The sequence below is a fragment of the Choloepus didactylus genome, chromosome 5 (genome assembly GCF_015220235.1).
Source record: "Choloepus didactylus isolate mChoDid1 chromosome 5, mChoDid1.pri, whole genome shotgun sequence".
In the NCBI taxonomy this organism is placed as follows: domain Eukaryota; kingdom Metazoa; phylum Chordata; class Mammalia; order Pilosa; family Megalonychidae; genus Choloepus; species Choloepus didactylus.
Window position 1 is genome coordinate 143023840 of NC_051311.1, and position 13550 is coordinate 143037389.

The 13550-nt window shown below is 43.3% G+C and overlaps 1 protein-coding gene across 1 annotated transcript in view; it reads left to right on the top strand.

Annotated features, from left to right (window-relative positions):
* FKBP9 (FKBP prolyl isomerase 9) overlaps window positions 1-12862 on the top strand; it is a 36545-nt gene extending 23683 nt beyond the window's left edge. Inside the window, exons 7-10 of the mRNA XM_037837034.1 lie at window positions 3068-3254; window positions 6937-7082; window positions 8499-8662; window positions 11491-12862. Coding sequence (XP_037692962.1) covers window positions 3068-3254; window positions 6937-7082; window positions 8499-8662; window positions 11491-11667 — 674 coding nt within the window. The 3' untranslated portion in view covers window positions 11668-12862. The remainder of the gene's footprint in view (window positions 1-3067; window positions 3255-6936; window positions 7083-8498; window positions 8663-11490) is intronic.
* The last annotated feature ends 688 nt before the right edge of the window (window positions 12863-13550 follow it).

The window sequence follows — 13550 nt, forward strand, 5'->3', positions numbered from 1 at the left end:
AATGGCAGCATAGTAGGCCAAACCATGTTTTCTCTCTTAATTATGCTTTCTGTTATATATCATTTTTGGCTAACTTGCCTAGGAGTAGTTGATAGTTTATTTTGCTTTTGTATTCTCTTTTGTTGATGAGATTCTCGCTGGCTTGCTTGCTGCACACATTTGTTTTGTTACCCCTCTTCTGACTTCGACTATCATTTGTATCATTTGGATCTTAGGAATTTTCCCATAGGGTTTGTTGGAGAGAGCCTAAGAAAAGATGGATTGGTTGGAAATTTTATGTGGGAAAACATTTTTTTTCCTCCCTGACTTTGATTTCTGATTTATTAAGCCATAACAGATTACGTTTTTTAAGACATATTGAACAGGTCTTGCTTCATATCCTAAACACTTTGTTTAATGTCTTAAATACTCTATTGTTTTTCATGTAAATTTCATGTAAATTATGTGTTAAATACATTTCTGCTTCTAGCCAAATGTATACAGAAATAGATAATATTTCTGAATATTCTTGTTTCTTTATGACTTGAGGACTATTCCTTTCTTCCACTAAAAAAAATGCATTGATGAAAACCTTTTGCTTAAATTAATTTTCTCCTTTTGGCTTTCAATCAAGTATGAGACAGAGCTCTGCAAAGAATTATATGAGGCTCTGGGAAGCATTGGAGGCTCATAAATTTCCTGGGCATGAGGTTGCTTCATTCTGAATCACATGTTGTGGTGTGGGAGGGGCACCAGTATTCTTGTGCCGGCCTGCCTCTGTGCTCTCCTGATCTGTGTCCCTGGCCAATTTGTGCTGGTTGCATAGGACTTAATGCTAATCCCGAGGGACTGGCCCTAGAAGGGCGCCAGGACACAGAAGCTATCTTCCTCACCTGGGGCCAGGCACATGTTAAGCATTCAATAAATATCTGTGGAAGGAAGGAATTCCTGGGATATCGGTGGTGCTCTCAGTTTCCACCAACATTTCTTTTTGTTGCAGCCATGTGCCCCCTCAGAGTTGATGGAGAGGAAGGGGTAGGGTCTTCTGGAAAGGCTCTGGCCCCTTCTCCTGCCGTGTGCTTTGTTCCACGGGGCCAGTCCTCAGGTTAGGATGCTTGGATGTGTTTCTAGCCATGTGAATGGAATGGGTTGTTCCCCATTAGCTGTGTAAGCAACTTCCTGGTTGGTTGTCTGTTTCCCAACTTCCAAGTTACATTTTAGGCACTATTTTAGGAAAGAGAGGAAGGTGAGTTGAACAGCTATGATCAGAAAAGTGCTGGGTAAGCTGGAGTCAGATTCCAGGGAGACGGTGGTTGGAAGTGTGGCCTTTGGCCATGGAGAAAGCCCTGCACCGAAATGCGCCTTTGAGGGGCTAGTATATTTGCATTGGCTAAATATGGTGTCTGCCCAGCTCAATCCAAGAAAGCAATGCTGGCAGGTCCTTGTCCTCGGCATCCCTTTCTAGGCTCCATCCATGCATCCTTTCTTCAGACAGTTTCCTGTGGCTGGTCAAGCCGCAGCTTTCTTTTCCACCCATCCCATCACATTCTAGTCCTGAACTGCAGCTTGGTCATCTTGATTATATAGGGTGTTTCCTAAGTCTCCTTAGCTGCACATTTATGGACCATTAAGCCCAGTGTTACTTAAACTTGGCTGCCCATTAGAAGCCCCTGGGAAGCATTTAAAAAATATCAATCGCACTGTAGACACAATATCTCAGATATTGGTGTGTATCACCGGTAAGAATCACCTGTAGAGCTAATAAGCCCAGGAAGGGAGGCAGATTGAAGTGGCATAGTGCTTGGGCCTTTACATGTTTTTACCAAGTAGTCCCGGTGATTCGGATACCCACCAAAGTCTGAGAATCACTGTTCTAGATCAATTAAATGTGAATTTCAGGGAAGGGCCCAGGCTTTGGCATTTTTTTAAACATTCCCAGATGGGTTTTTAAGAAATTTATTATTTAAAAAATTGAGATATAATTCACATGATAAAATTCACCCTGTTACAACATACAATTTTATTGTTTTTTTTTTAAAGTATATTCACAAGGTTGTACAACCACCTTAGGGACTCAGCTTTATTATTTGTCAAATTCTATATAGCAGTTTTTTAAATTGGAGCCAGAAATATCACATAGAAAATACAGATTTCCCATATACCCCACCACCACAAACATAGCTTTCCCTATTATTAACATTTTGCATTAATGGGGGTCCCTTGTTAAAATTAATGAAACTGTATTATTATGATTATACCATTAAGTATAGTCCTTAGTTTTACATTAGGATTCACTCTTTGTGTTATACAGTCCTATGGATTTAAAAAAAAATTTTACATACATACAAGCTAAAATTTCCCATTTTAAATATATAATTCAGTGGTGTTACATTCACATTGTTGTGCTACCACTACCACCATCTATTACCAACACTTTTGTATCCCCCCAAACAGAAACTCTGTACCCATTAAGCAATAACTCCCCATTTCCTACTCCTATCCCTGGTAACCCGTATTCTAGTTTCTGATTCTGTGGATTTGCTTATTCTAATTATTTCATATCAGTGAGATCATACACTATTTGTCTTTCATGTCTGGCTTTTTCATTCAACATGATGTCCTCAAGGTTCATCCGTGTTGTCACATGGATCCGAACGTCATTCCTTGTATGGCTGAATGATGTTCCATTGTATGCATAAACCACATTTTGTTTATCCACTCATTGGTTGATGGACACTTGAGTTGCTTCTGAATTTTTGGCAATTAATCACCACTACTTAATTCCCAAATCTTTCATCATCCAAAAAGAAACCCCATATTCATTAGTTGTCACTTCTCCATTCCCTCTACCCTCAGCTTCTGGCAACCACTAATCTATTTTCTGTTTCTGGATTTGCCTTTTCTGGGCATTTCCCATAAATGGAATCATACAGTGTCTGCCTTCTTTCACTTAGCATAATGTATTCAAGGTTCATTCCCAGGTGAGTTTAATGGGCTGCCAAGGTTGGGAAACCACCTATCTGGCTCTGCAGCCCAAGTGCTGCAGCTTGATGGTTTCATTCATTCATTCTCTGGGTTTGTCCTTTAGGGAACATCCCTGGCTCAGCCGTGCTGGTCTTTGACATCCACGTGATTGACTTCCACAACCCTTCGGACTCCATCAGCATCACCTCCCACTACAAGCCCCCTGACTGCTCAGTGCTGAGTAAGAAGGGCGATTACCTCAAGTATCACTACAACGCCTCACTTTTGGATGGGACTCTGCTGGACTCCACGTAAGGACAACCTGGGAACCATGTGGGTGCGATCCCAGAGGAGAAACCGCATGATTCTCCTTTTCTTTTCATCATATACTGGTTGAGAGCTTTTCATCTTCACTCCTTCCCCACTGTGTGGCTCAAGCCTTCATCACTGCTCAGGCACATTATTCTAAGGGTTTCCTATTAATGGTTTTCACCCTGCTCCAGACACTTTCTCACCCTGTGAAAATTGTCTTTCTGAAAAACAGATCTCATCATATAGCTGTCCTCCTTAAAAACTAACCACAGTCCTAACTTTGTAATCTGCCACATAAGGCACCCCTCACCTGACTTGAATCTGCCTTGAATCATGTCTTGCTGGGGCCCAGCTTCTTCCTTCTAGGGTTGCCATGTACAGTGGTGCAGGTTGTATACTGCTGCTTTCACTCTCCCTCTCTAGTCTGTCTTCCTTCTGGACAACTTCAGACTTAGCTTAAATGTCCTCCATTTTTTCAAAAGCTTTTCCTTAATTTCCAGGGAGAATCAACTGTTTCTGCTTTTGTAGTCTCATAACACTTTATGTATTACCCTTATTTTAGTTATTTACTTTTGTTTCTATCTCTGTTGCTTACCTGAATACCTTGGGGACACCAATGTATCTATTCATCTTTTTATTCCCTGGGACTAGCAGAGAGCATTGCATGAAAGCAGCATTTTATAAATGTTAATTGAGATGAATTCTGGAAATATATTAAATAGAAATCAACAGTAGAAACCAACATCATGCCTATAAAATGAGCTTTGATTCTTATATTTCTGAATTTCCAGATGTACCTGAATCTTCAGATATAGCTTCAAAGTAATATAATATTGTCTTCTTTGGGAAAGAAACATTCTCATCCTTTCTTTATATTTACACAAAGCACATCCATTTTTTTTGTACTGAGCCTGATTCAGATTCCTGTTTGGTCTTGGGGAGAAAGAAAGGTTTCATATAAGTATGTGATAACAGTATGTGTGGCTGGAGGAGCCAGGCATGGAGAGAGAGCCCAGTGGACATACCCCATACTCTGCAGAACATTCTCTCCAGTGTTACAAGATCCTATATACTAATAAATTTAACCTATTTCATCAGGTCTAAAAAAATGCACTGTTAGAGACACTATTTTAGGTATCTCTATGAAAGTCAAAGTGCTGCTAAAAAGCAATGACATGCTGTCAATTATAAAAGTTATCCCAATTACAGAGTTGTAAAAAAAGTGAAAAAATGTGCATGTTAGAATCAATGATATGTATACTCAGTTTCTAGGGCCTAGATTTACAGGGCCCTGGCTTACAACGAACCCCCTTGCAAAGAAATCCCAACCACTGGTCATTAGATAGACGCACCTGGAGGGTAGCGGGGAAGAAGCCCGGCTTGTAGCTGTTTTGAGGGTCAGGTGAACTGATGCATGTGGACATGGTCCAGAAGGTTCGAGCAGTCTATAAGGTCAGCGGCTCGCTGTCGATGCTATTATTGTCTTATTGTCTGGTACTCTTATGGTGTGGGAAGAGGAAGTTGCGGTAGGAAAAGAACAAAGGAATTCCTTCTCAGTGGTTTCAGGATATGCTTTCCATGTGGGGTGGGGGAGAATGCGTCTTCCTGCCCAGAATTCTGACACATATTTGGTGGATTCGCAGCATTCTGACAGGGTGTTAGGGAGCCGTGGTCATGCAGGACTCTTTTCTCTCCTCAGAGACTGCATTTTGTGCCTCGGAGAGTCACCTTTATGCTTGCAGGTCGGTACAGGGAGGCAGCCTCCCAGTGTCCCCTCAGGATAATGGACAGTGAGGAGTGTGGCGGGCGCCTGCCTCCGTGTGAGGAGGGGCTCCTCTGGAGGACGGCTCCGTAAACAGCGACGAGGCTGAGGCTGCTGCTGGCACTTGCTCCTCAGGGCTGAGGGGAGAGCCCTGCCTTGGAGAAGACCGACCGGAAGGCGGCGGGAGAGCCCGAGAGGGCGGGAGCGAGGGGGAGAGGGGAGAGCCCTGAGGGCGGAGGTGCAGAGGAAGCAGGAAGCCGGGGGATGGACAGGAAGCCGGGAATAGCGCGGAAAGAATGAGGAGAATGTTTGAGAGAAAAACCGGCAATAAATAAACAAACGGATGATAAGAGCATGAGGAAAAAGAAAGTGGGGTTTTCAGAGGTGCCACATGAAAACAAATTGTTGACTTGGAGGATTTTCTTAGTGTGTGTTTCAGCTGGCCTCAGGGTGGACAAATAGACATTCGTTGTTTGGTAACTAAATGAGTTCTGGACTGTTTTGTAGGACTTTGAAAACGAGCAGTCCCCCGGGAAGCCCCAGGCGGACGGGCGCCTGGGAACGGCCGTGTGAGGAGTCTCTGTGCAGATGACAAAGGCGGGATTGTGTGTGGGCAGGAGCAAAGGACAGCCCTCCCTCGGGCCTGGGGCCAAAGGCGGCCTGTGCCAGGGGTGGCTTTGTTTCGGCTTTCATCCCAGGTGGGACAAACGCAGACCCTGTTTTGGTTTGCTGCCCCCCGGGAACTCGCCTGGCGCTGGGAACCAGCTTGAGGTGGGAAAGAGGCAGCGCCCGGGCGAGCCTGGGGGAGGCCGGGACGCCTGGGAAGAGGATGTGACCTGCGGGGTCGAACCAGCCAGGCAGAAGCATTAGGATATCTGGGGGCTTTTCTTCTTTGACACTGAAGTACATACCCACTGAAGGCTTTAGGAAGTGACAGCAATGTCATAGATTCTGAAATAGATTTATTTTCAGTAGTGACCCAGGTGAGAGAGCCAACTTTTAAGGCTCATTAAACCCTCATTAAACCCTCCATTATTTTTCCGGATGCATAGACTGTTACAGACACAGGACTTTATACCCTCAAGTTCCTCCACTTATCAGGTCCTTCATGCTTGCTCTGCATTGTGCCAAGCATTTTATATTATTTACTCTTCAGATCACTCCTGAGAGAGAGCTATTATTATCTTTAGAGATGAGGAAACAGGGTGAGAGGTTACATTTCCCAGGGTCAGAGTCAGGTCTTGTAAAATCTAAAACCCAGGCTCTTAACTACATTATAAAAAAGTTCTCATGAAAATCCCTGACCCAGAACATTGACCAAAACAAACTTAAACTTAGGGAAAAGCTGCAAGACAAGTACAAAGAAGAATATGTGTGTTTAAACTGTGTGTGTGTGTGTTTCCCGAACCACTGGAGAGTAGGTTTCTGAGATAATGCCCAATCATCAATGAATACGTTGAAGTGCATTTCCTACAAACATAAGACATTTTCCTACATAACTCATATAACCGTTAAAATCAGGAAGTTAACATTGATATGTTATCACTCTCTAATCTTCAGACCTCACTCAATTTTTGCCAGATATCCCAGTAGTGTCCTTTATGTAAAAGGTTCCTATTCAGAAGCATATATAGCCTTTAATAGTGTCTTTAGTTTTTCCCATGCTGGAAAAGTTCCTCAGTCTTTAATTGATTTTCATGACCTTGACACTTACGAGGATTACAGGCTGGTTTCTTTGCAGATTGTCCCTCATTTTGGGATTGTCTTATGTTTCCCCATGATTAAATAGAGTGTTTGCACCTTTGGCAGGAATATCATTCAGAGCAAATGGAAGTGGTGTGTGTTCTTCTCATGAGAATACTCTCAAACTGTCAATAGATTGATGACCCCATCAGGGACCCTTCTGTTTCCTATTTCAGGTGGAATTTAGGCAAAACTTACAATATTGTTTTGGGGTCTGGACAAGTTGTGCTGGGAATGGATATGGGCCTCAGAGAGATGTGCGTTGGAGAGAAGCGGACAGTGATCATTCCACCCCACCTGGGCTATGGGGAGGCTGGCGTGGGTGAGTAGTTACAGCAGTAGCGGGTGTTTGAGGCACATTCGCCATCTGAATTTTGTGCTTTTGGGATGTCGTATGTAGAATCACAATATGCTTCTTCCAGTTAAAACCAAAAGAGTTTGTGGTTTTTATTTTTTAAAGTATCTAGCACTTTTAAAAAAGTCCCCGTGAATCGAGCTTAGTCACGTTATAATGTCCCCCTGCCCTCCTGAGAAAGGAGAGATTTAGGTGCAATAAACCTGGGATTCTCAAAATCCTGTCTGGGAAATGTCCCTGAAGGAGCTTTCCAGGTGATTCTCTGGGGTGAGGCTGAGCACTTCTGGAACTGTCAGTGGAATGGGTCAGTGGAATGCTGCACTGTTTTGCTTTTTCACTTCTGAACCTGTAAGCTATTCAAGAAAATTTCCATTTGGAAGAAAGTAGTTTCAAGTTCTGGAAATACTCCTTTTACCTTGCCCTCGTGGCTGTTACATTTTATTTCATGATTTGGCTAGATGAACCCTCTGCACAGGGGATTTGGGAACCCCTCTTTTCATTGTTTTTACTACTGATATTGGGAGATGGAGGAGATGGAAAATGCTAATTTGTAAAAGTTCAAAGCACTTTGGATTGACGTTCTTTTTTTTCACACTTTTAAAATAATTATAAAAGTAATATCTGCTACTCCCAGCAATCCTAGTTAAAAAAAGAAACTCTTTAAAAAATGTGTTGTGTATCTTTAAGACTTCCTGTGATATATATTAGAAAGTTATATTATATATTGATATAAGCTATAATAAAGATAACATGATATAGCAATAATTTTATGTAATATATTACATTTATATATATATATATTTTCACATACTTATATAACTTCCTTTGGACCCATATTATACACACTATTCTCTAATTTGTGTTTACAGTCAAATCTTGGGTCATCATTTTAAGATATACTATATTATTAAAGTTCTGCCATTAAATTAATTCAAAGTTCTATGTTGTAATCTATACTAATGGCTTTCAAAAATTTTCACCAACACATACACAGTAAGAAATATATTTTGTCTCCTCATTCAGTCTGACACATAATAAAATACTTTATACATATAACTTATATACATACACATTTAATTTTATAAACAAAAGTTTCATGAAACAATTCTCATCCTTTATATAGGCAATGTACCCTGATCTATTCTATTCTGTCCCTTAGTTTAAAATATACAATGCTGGTCACCATTCCTTAAAACTGATCTCGTGACTTATTAATGGTTGACTATCGACAGTTTGGAGAAACGACTTGCCTGGGCTACACTTTCTTGCTTTCATGAGGAACAACTGCCATCTGGAAGGCAGCTGGGCCTCTGGGAGGGCAGCAGGTGGTGACTGGTCTGACTACTGTCCCATGTGTGCTGACCCTCACCCCGGGTGTGGCAGATGGAGAAGTGCCTGGCAGTGCTGTGCTGGTGTTCGACATTGAGCTGCTGGAGCTTGTGGCGGGCCTGCCCGAGGGGTACATGTTCATTTGGAATGGCGAGGTGGCACCCAACCTCTTTGATGAAATCGACAAGGATGGCAATGGAGAAGTCCTCCTCGAAGAGGTAATGGCCTGTGAAAGGAAGTGGGACAGAAGGAACTCAGGGAGCCTTGTTGGGCCAGTGGTCTACTCTGGCTGGGAAGCATTGTCAAAGTGAGGAGGGCAGGTTGTGCTGTATTTCTTGTGATGATGATAACCAACACACTCATGTACCAAGTACTTTTACATATGCTCTCTGAATTGAAGCTCACAATTCCTCTTTGAAGAAACTGAGTCTCTGAGAAGTGGAGGAATCAATTCCAGGGCACCTTGGTCTTGGTTCATTTCTCAGTTCCTGGTGTAACTGTGCACCTGCATTTTGCTAAGTGTTTTCATATAAATATATATATGATCTCCTTTAGCCCTCACCACCACCATAGAATCATCCCTATTTTTCAGGAGAAGAAACTGTACATGGAGAAAGTAAATTACTTGCTAAGGGTCACATGGCTACCCAGTGGTTTGAGCCAGGACACACACCCCTATCTTGATCATCTAAATCTGGTGGTGTTTCTCCTATATCACACACCCCTTCATGGAGCTGGGCATTAGAATCCTCTGTCTTGTCACAACCTGATGAATTCCAGCTCTCCATCCATTCCACACCTGCTTTTCAAGGGCATTGTTCCAGCTTTCTCTCCTTTCTCTCCTACATCATCATTTCCCCCCATCTATTGGATCATTCACAGTAGCATGCAAACATTCCCTTCTCTTGATGCCTCATTCCATTTCTTTCATTTCTTTGCTCCCTTGTACAGCAAAAGTCTTAAAAGAATTGTCAGTCCTTACCACTTCCAGTTCCTTTCTTCCCATTCTCTCTCTCCCTCTCTCTCTCTTTCTTCTTATTGGTTTAAAACAATGCAAATTTATTATCTTACAGTTCTGGAGGTCAGAAGTCCAAAATGAGTTTTACAGGGCTAAAAATCAAGGTGTCATTAGGACTAAGTTCTTTCCGGAGGCTCTGAGGGGAGAATCTGTTTCCTTGCCTTTTCCAGTTTCTAGAGGCTGCCTGCATTCCTTGGCTTGTGGCCTCTTCCTCCATCTTCAAAGCACATCACTCTAACCTCTGCTTCTGTCATTATATTGCCTTTTTCAGACTTTGACTCTCTTGCTTCCCTCTTATGAGGAACGTTTTGATTACACTGGACCCACCTAGATAAGCCTGGAAAATCTTCCCATCTTGGGATCCTAAACTTAATCACATGTGCAAAGGCCCTTTTACCATGTAAGCTAACATATTCACAGGTTCTTCCTCTCATCCTCTTTTAAACCCACTCCTATGAGGCTTTTGTCCTACCATGCCACTGAACCTGATCTTGTCAAGGTGACTGATGCCTGCCATATTGCCAAATCCAATGGGAAGCTCTCAGTCCTCATCTTACTTCTACTCAGCTGACTCCCTTGCAGTATATACTTTTTTCCTTGTCTCCCGGGACACCACACTTGGTTTCCCTTCTGCTTCAGTGGTAGCTCTTTTTCAGGCCTCTTCTCCCTGATCTCTTCATGTTGGAGTGTCTCAGGCTAAGTCCTGAACTGGTTCTCTTCTCCATCTTCACAGCCCTCCTTTGGTTGTCTCAGCTAGTCCCATGGCTTTAACGTCTATAACCTGATAACTCCCAAACTTGTAGCTCCAGCCACTCTTCTCTCTCCGGTTCACACCCATTTCCCAACTGCCTGATATTACTCCCAAAATCTTCTTCCTCCAAAGCCTTCCCCATATCAGTTGATGGCAACTCCATCATTTCCAGTTGCGCAGGCCAGAGCCCCCAGGAATGTTTTGACTCCTTTCTTTCTCTCACAGGAAATCATTCCATCAGGAAATCATTCCAGAATCTGACACTTCTCACCATCTCCCCCTCATACCATCTTAGTTCAGCACTCAACATCTCTTGCCTGGATGACTGTAGTAGCCTCTCTACAGGTCTTCCTGCTTTCACCTGTGCCCCTCACGGCAGTGAGAATGATCTTTCTAAAACGTGTCCAATCATGCCTCTTCTTCTCAGAACCCTTTAGAGGCCCCCATTTCCAAAGTCCTTACAATGGCCTCTAAGGCCCTCTGCAACCTGCTGCGTTCACCTCCTCTCCAACTACTCTTCCCCCTTGCTCACTCTACCTTGCCCTACTCTTCCCCTTGATTTTTTTATACCCTCTATTCTCTCTGCTCAGAACATGCTTCCCCCAGATAATCGGCTCATTCCCTCACTTCCTTTAAGCCTTTGCACAAGTCTCCCCCTCTCACTGAGGTTTACCCTGACCATCCAATTTAATATACTTGAGCCCACTTGCCCACTTGATCTCTTATTTGGCTCTACTTAGTCATTTTTCCAGAACATTTTACTTTCTAACTTCATATATAATTCACATATTCATTATATTCATGTTGTCTGTCTTTCCCAATAGAATGTAGGCACTACAAGAGCAGGATGTTTGTTTTGTCTGTTTAATGATGTATTCCAAGGGTCTAGGATAGTGCCTGGCACATGATAGACACACAGTAAGTTTTTACTTCATGAAGAATGAATAAATGCAGCGATGTTCTCAGAGATCGGGATGGTTAGGGCTTAGCCTTTGGTGGAAGCACTAAATATTGATTTGGGGAGAAGAGATAGTGCAGATAGCTGCTGGTTGGCTACCTGGATCCTAAGGGCTCTTGGAGTATTTTAGTCCAGGGGTTTTTAGCTTGCATCTGGAGGAAAAACCAAGGCCATATAGCTCACAAAAAGATTTTGTGTGTTTTGCTAGTTCAGAGTCAAATCTCAGCCCCAGCGACCTCAGGTTGCTCTGTTTCATGAGTCTGCTCAGCATTCTCGGGCTGCTGGGTCTCATGGTCTGTCCTGTTCCCTCTCTCTCCAGTTCTCAGAGTACATTCATGCCCAGGTGGCATCTGGCAAGGGGAAACTCGCTCCCGGTTTTGAGGCTGAACTGATCGTGAAAAATATGTTCACCAATCAGGACCGCAATGGAGACGGCAAGGTTACGGCTGAGGAATTTAAACTCAAAGATCAAGAGGCCAAGCACGATGAACTCTAAGCCTGCAACCAGCCAGTCGATGCCCGGCGTGCATGACTGTGAGCCACCTGCTGTGACAGCACGTGAAGGGAGGGTGCGAGAGCCTCGCACAGGAGGATCCTCCGCAAGCAGCTGATGGGTTACACCATACCTGGTGCACACACCAGGGCTGGGGAGATAACACATGGTGAGGATTTTAGGCTGACTGCCTGTAATAGTAAACAAAATCAATGAGAAGTGTCTTAGCATGGGATGTGTAAAGTATTGAAAAGGCTGTACTGCCAGCCATTGTTTTTTGAGTTAAATTGGTTATTAAAGGAAAATTGTGTCATACAGAAGTAATAGTTGTCTTGGATGGAACTGAAGGAAAAATATCCAGGGTGTTTATGTAAATTTTTTTTTTTAATTTTTTTTTTTTTAACTTGCTAGTGTTTTAAAAGCATTCTCCAGATGGGCAGGAGCCCAGATCTCAACAAGATTCCCAGAAAGCAACCCCTGGCTTTTCTCAGTGTGGCTTCCCTTATAGGCATGCTTTGCATTTCCACTTAATGACAGCCCTTTGTGGTCCTCCAATTGGCAACGTGGCTTTGAAGTTAACAAGAGCATCCCGGACAGAAAAACCAGAGGATCAAATTAAAGATGTCTTGGAGCATGAATAGAAAATTTGATTCTGCATTTGCCATATAGATTATCTGCTTGACACTTTCTTATTCACATCACTCTGTCCCACGCAGCACTCTTTTCCTGATCCTGAATCGTGTTGACTGGATCGACACGTGTGAGGCTGGTGGCTGCTGGGCTGCCCTGGTTAGTCACAAGAGTATTTCTCAGTGGCAGAGAAGGAAGTGTAGTCCCAACAGAGCTGCTGAGGATAAAACAGTGACATTTTTCTACCCCTCACTGTGTCCTGGAGAGGGTGGTGCCCTGAAGCTGGAGGCATCTCTCTGCTATAGGAAAACAAGGACACAGCCTGCCTGCCTGTCCCCACATTGTGAAGTAGCCACATTGCTGCCTTATGTCCCTGTTCCCAAGTGGTGGTGGCACTTACCCATAAGTAACCAATGATCTCCCTTTTGAAAATGGCTTTGTTTAACTAATTTAAACTATTTTGTAATGATGTAGCCCTGAGATTATTCATGAAAATGCTGTGTACTCACTCAATGGAAAAAATGTTGGGAAACTGATTTTTTTTTTCTTATATAAATATTGAATTATATCATCTGGGCTTGTGGTGTTTTACTGGAAGACTGAGAGGATCCCATAGAATATGTCATGCAGTCAGAATCCCCTTGATAAAAACTTGACAGGACTGTAGTGTGTTTAATTGGAAGCAGAGCAGCGAACAGTATGTCAGGGTGTATCTGTAGGAGTCCTGGCAGGAAACAGGAGGCACCTCATATGGGATTTCTGAAGAGAAGTTAAGGAAAGGACTGTTCATAGTTGTGGGTGGGATTCAGGGAACCAGTCAGGGTGTGGAGGTACCTGTGAGTTGGTCAGCGATTACAGGAAGTCTTACCACCCCTGGGTCTGAAGGCAGAGGGGAGGGTGTGGCAGAAGTCTGGTGCGAACTGCAGCAGCAGAGCAGGTTCCTGGCAGGTGTCATGGAGGGAAGCATCCAGCCTTAGCTCTCTGGCCAGCACTGAAGCTGGGAAGGAGTGAGGGAAGAGACACCCCATCCTCTCTGTCCTCCCTCCCTTGGATTGCCTGCCACTGGCTCCCATTGGCTGAACCCAAATCAGAAGCCAGAGGAGGAAGAGCCCAGCTCTGGAGTTCCCAGAGGGCAGCCTCTTGGAGCACAGAGAAAAGTGGGGAATGGATCTGAAGTAGGGGTCAGGGTGGAAGCAAATGGAGAATAAATGGTACATGGGAGTATAGAATATATATATTAATTTTTTTAAAAAAGG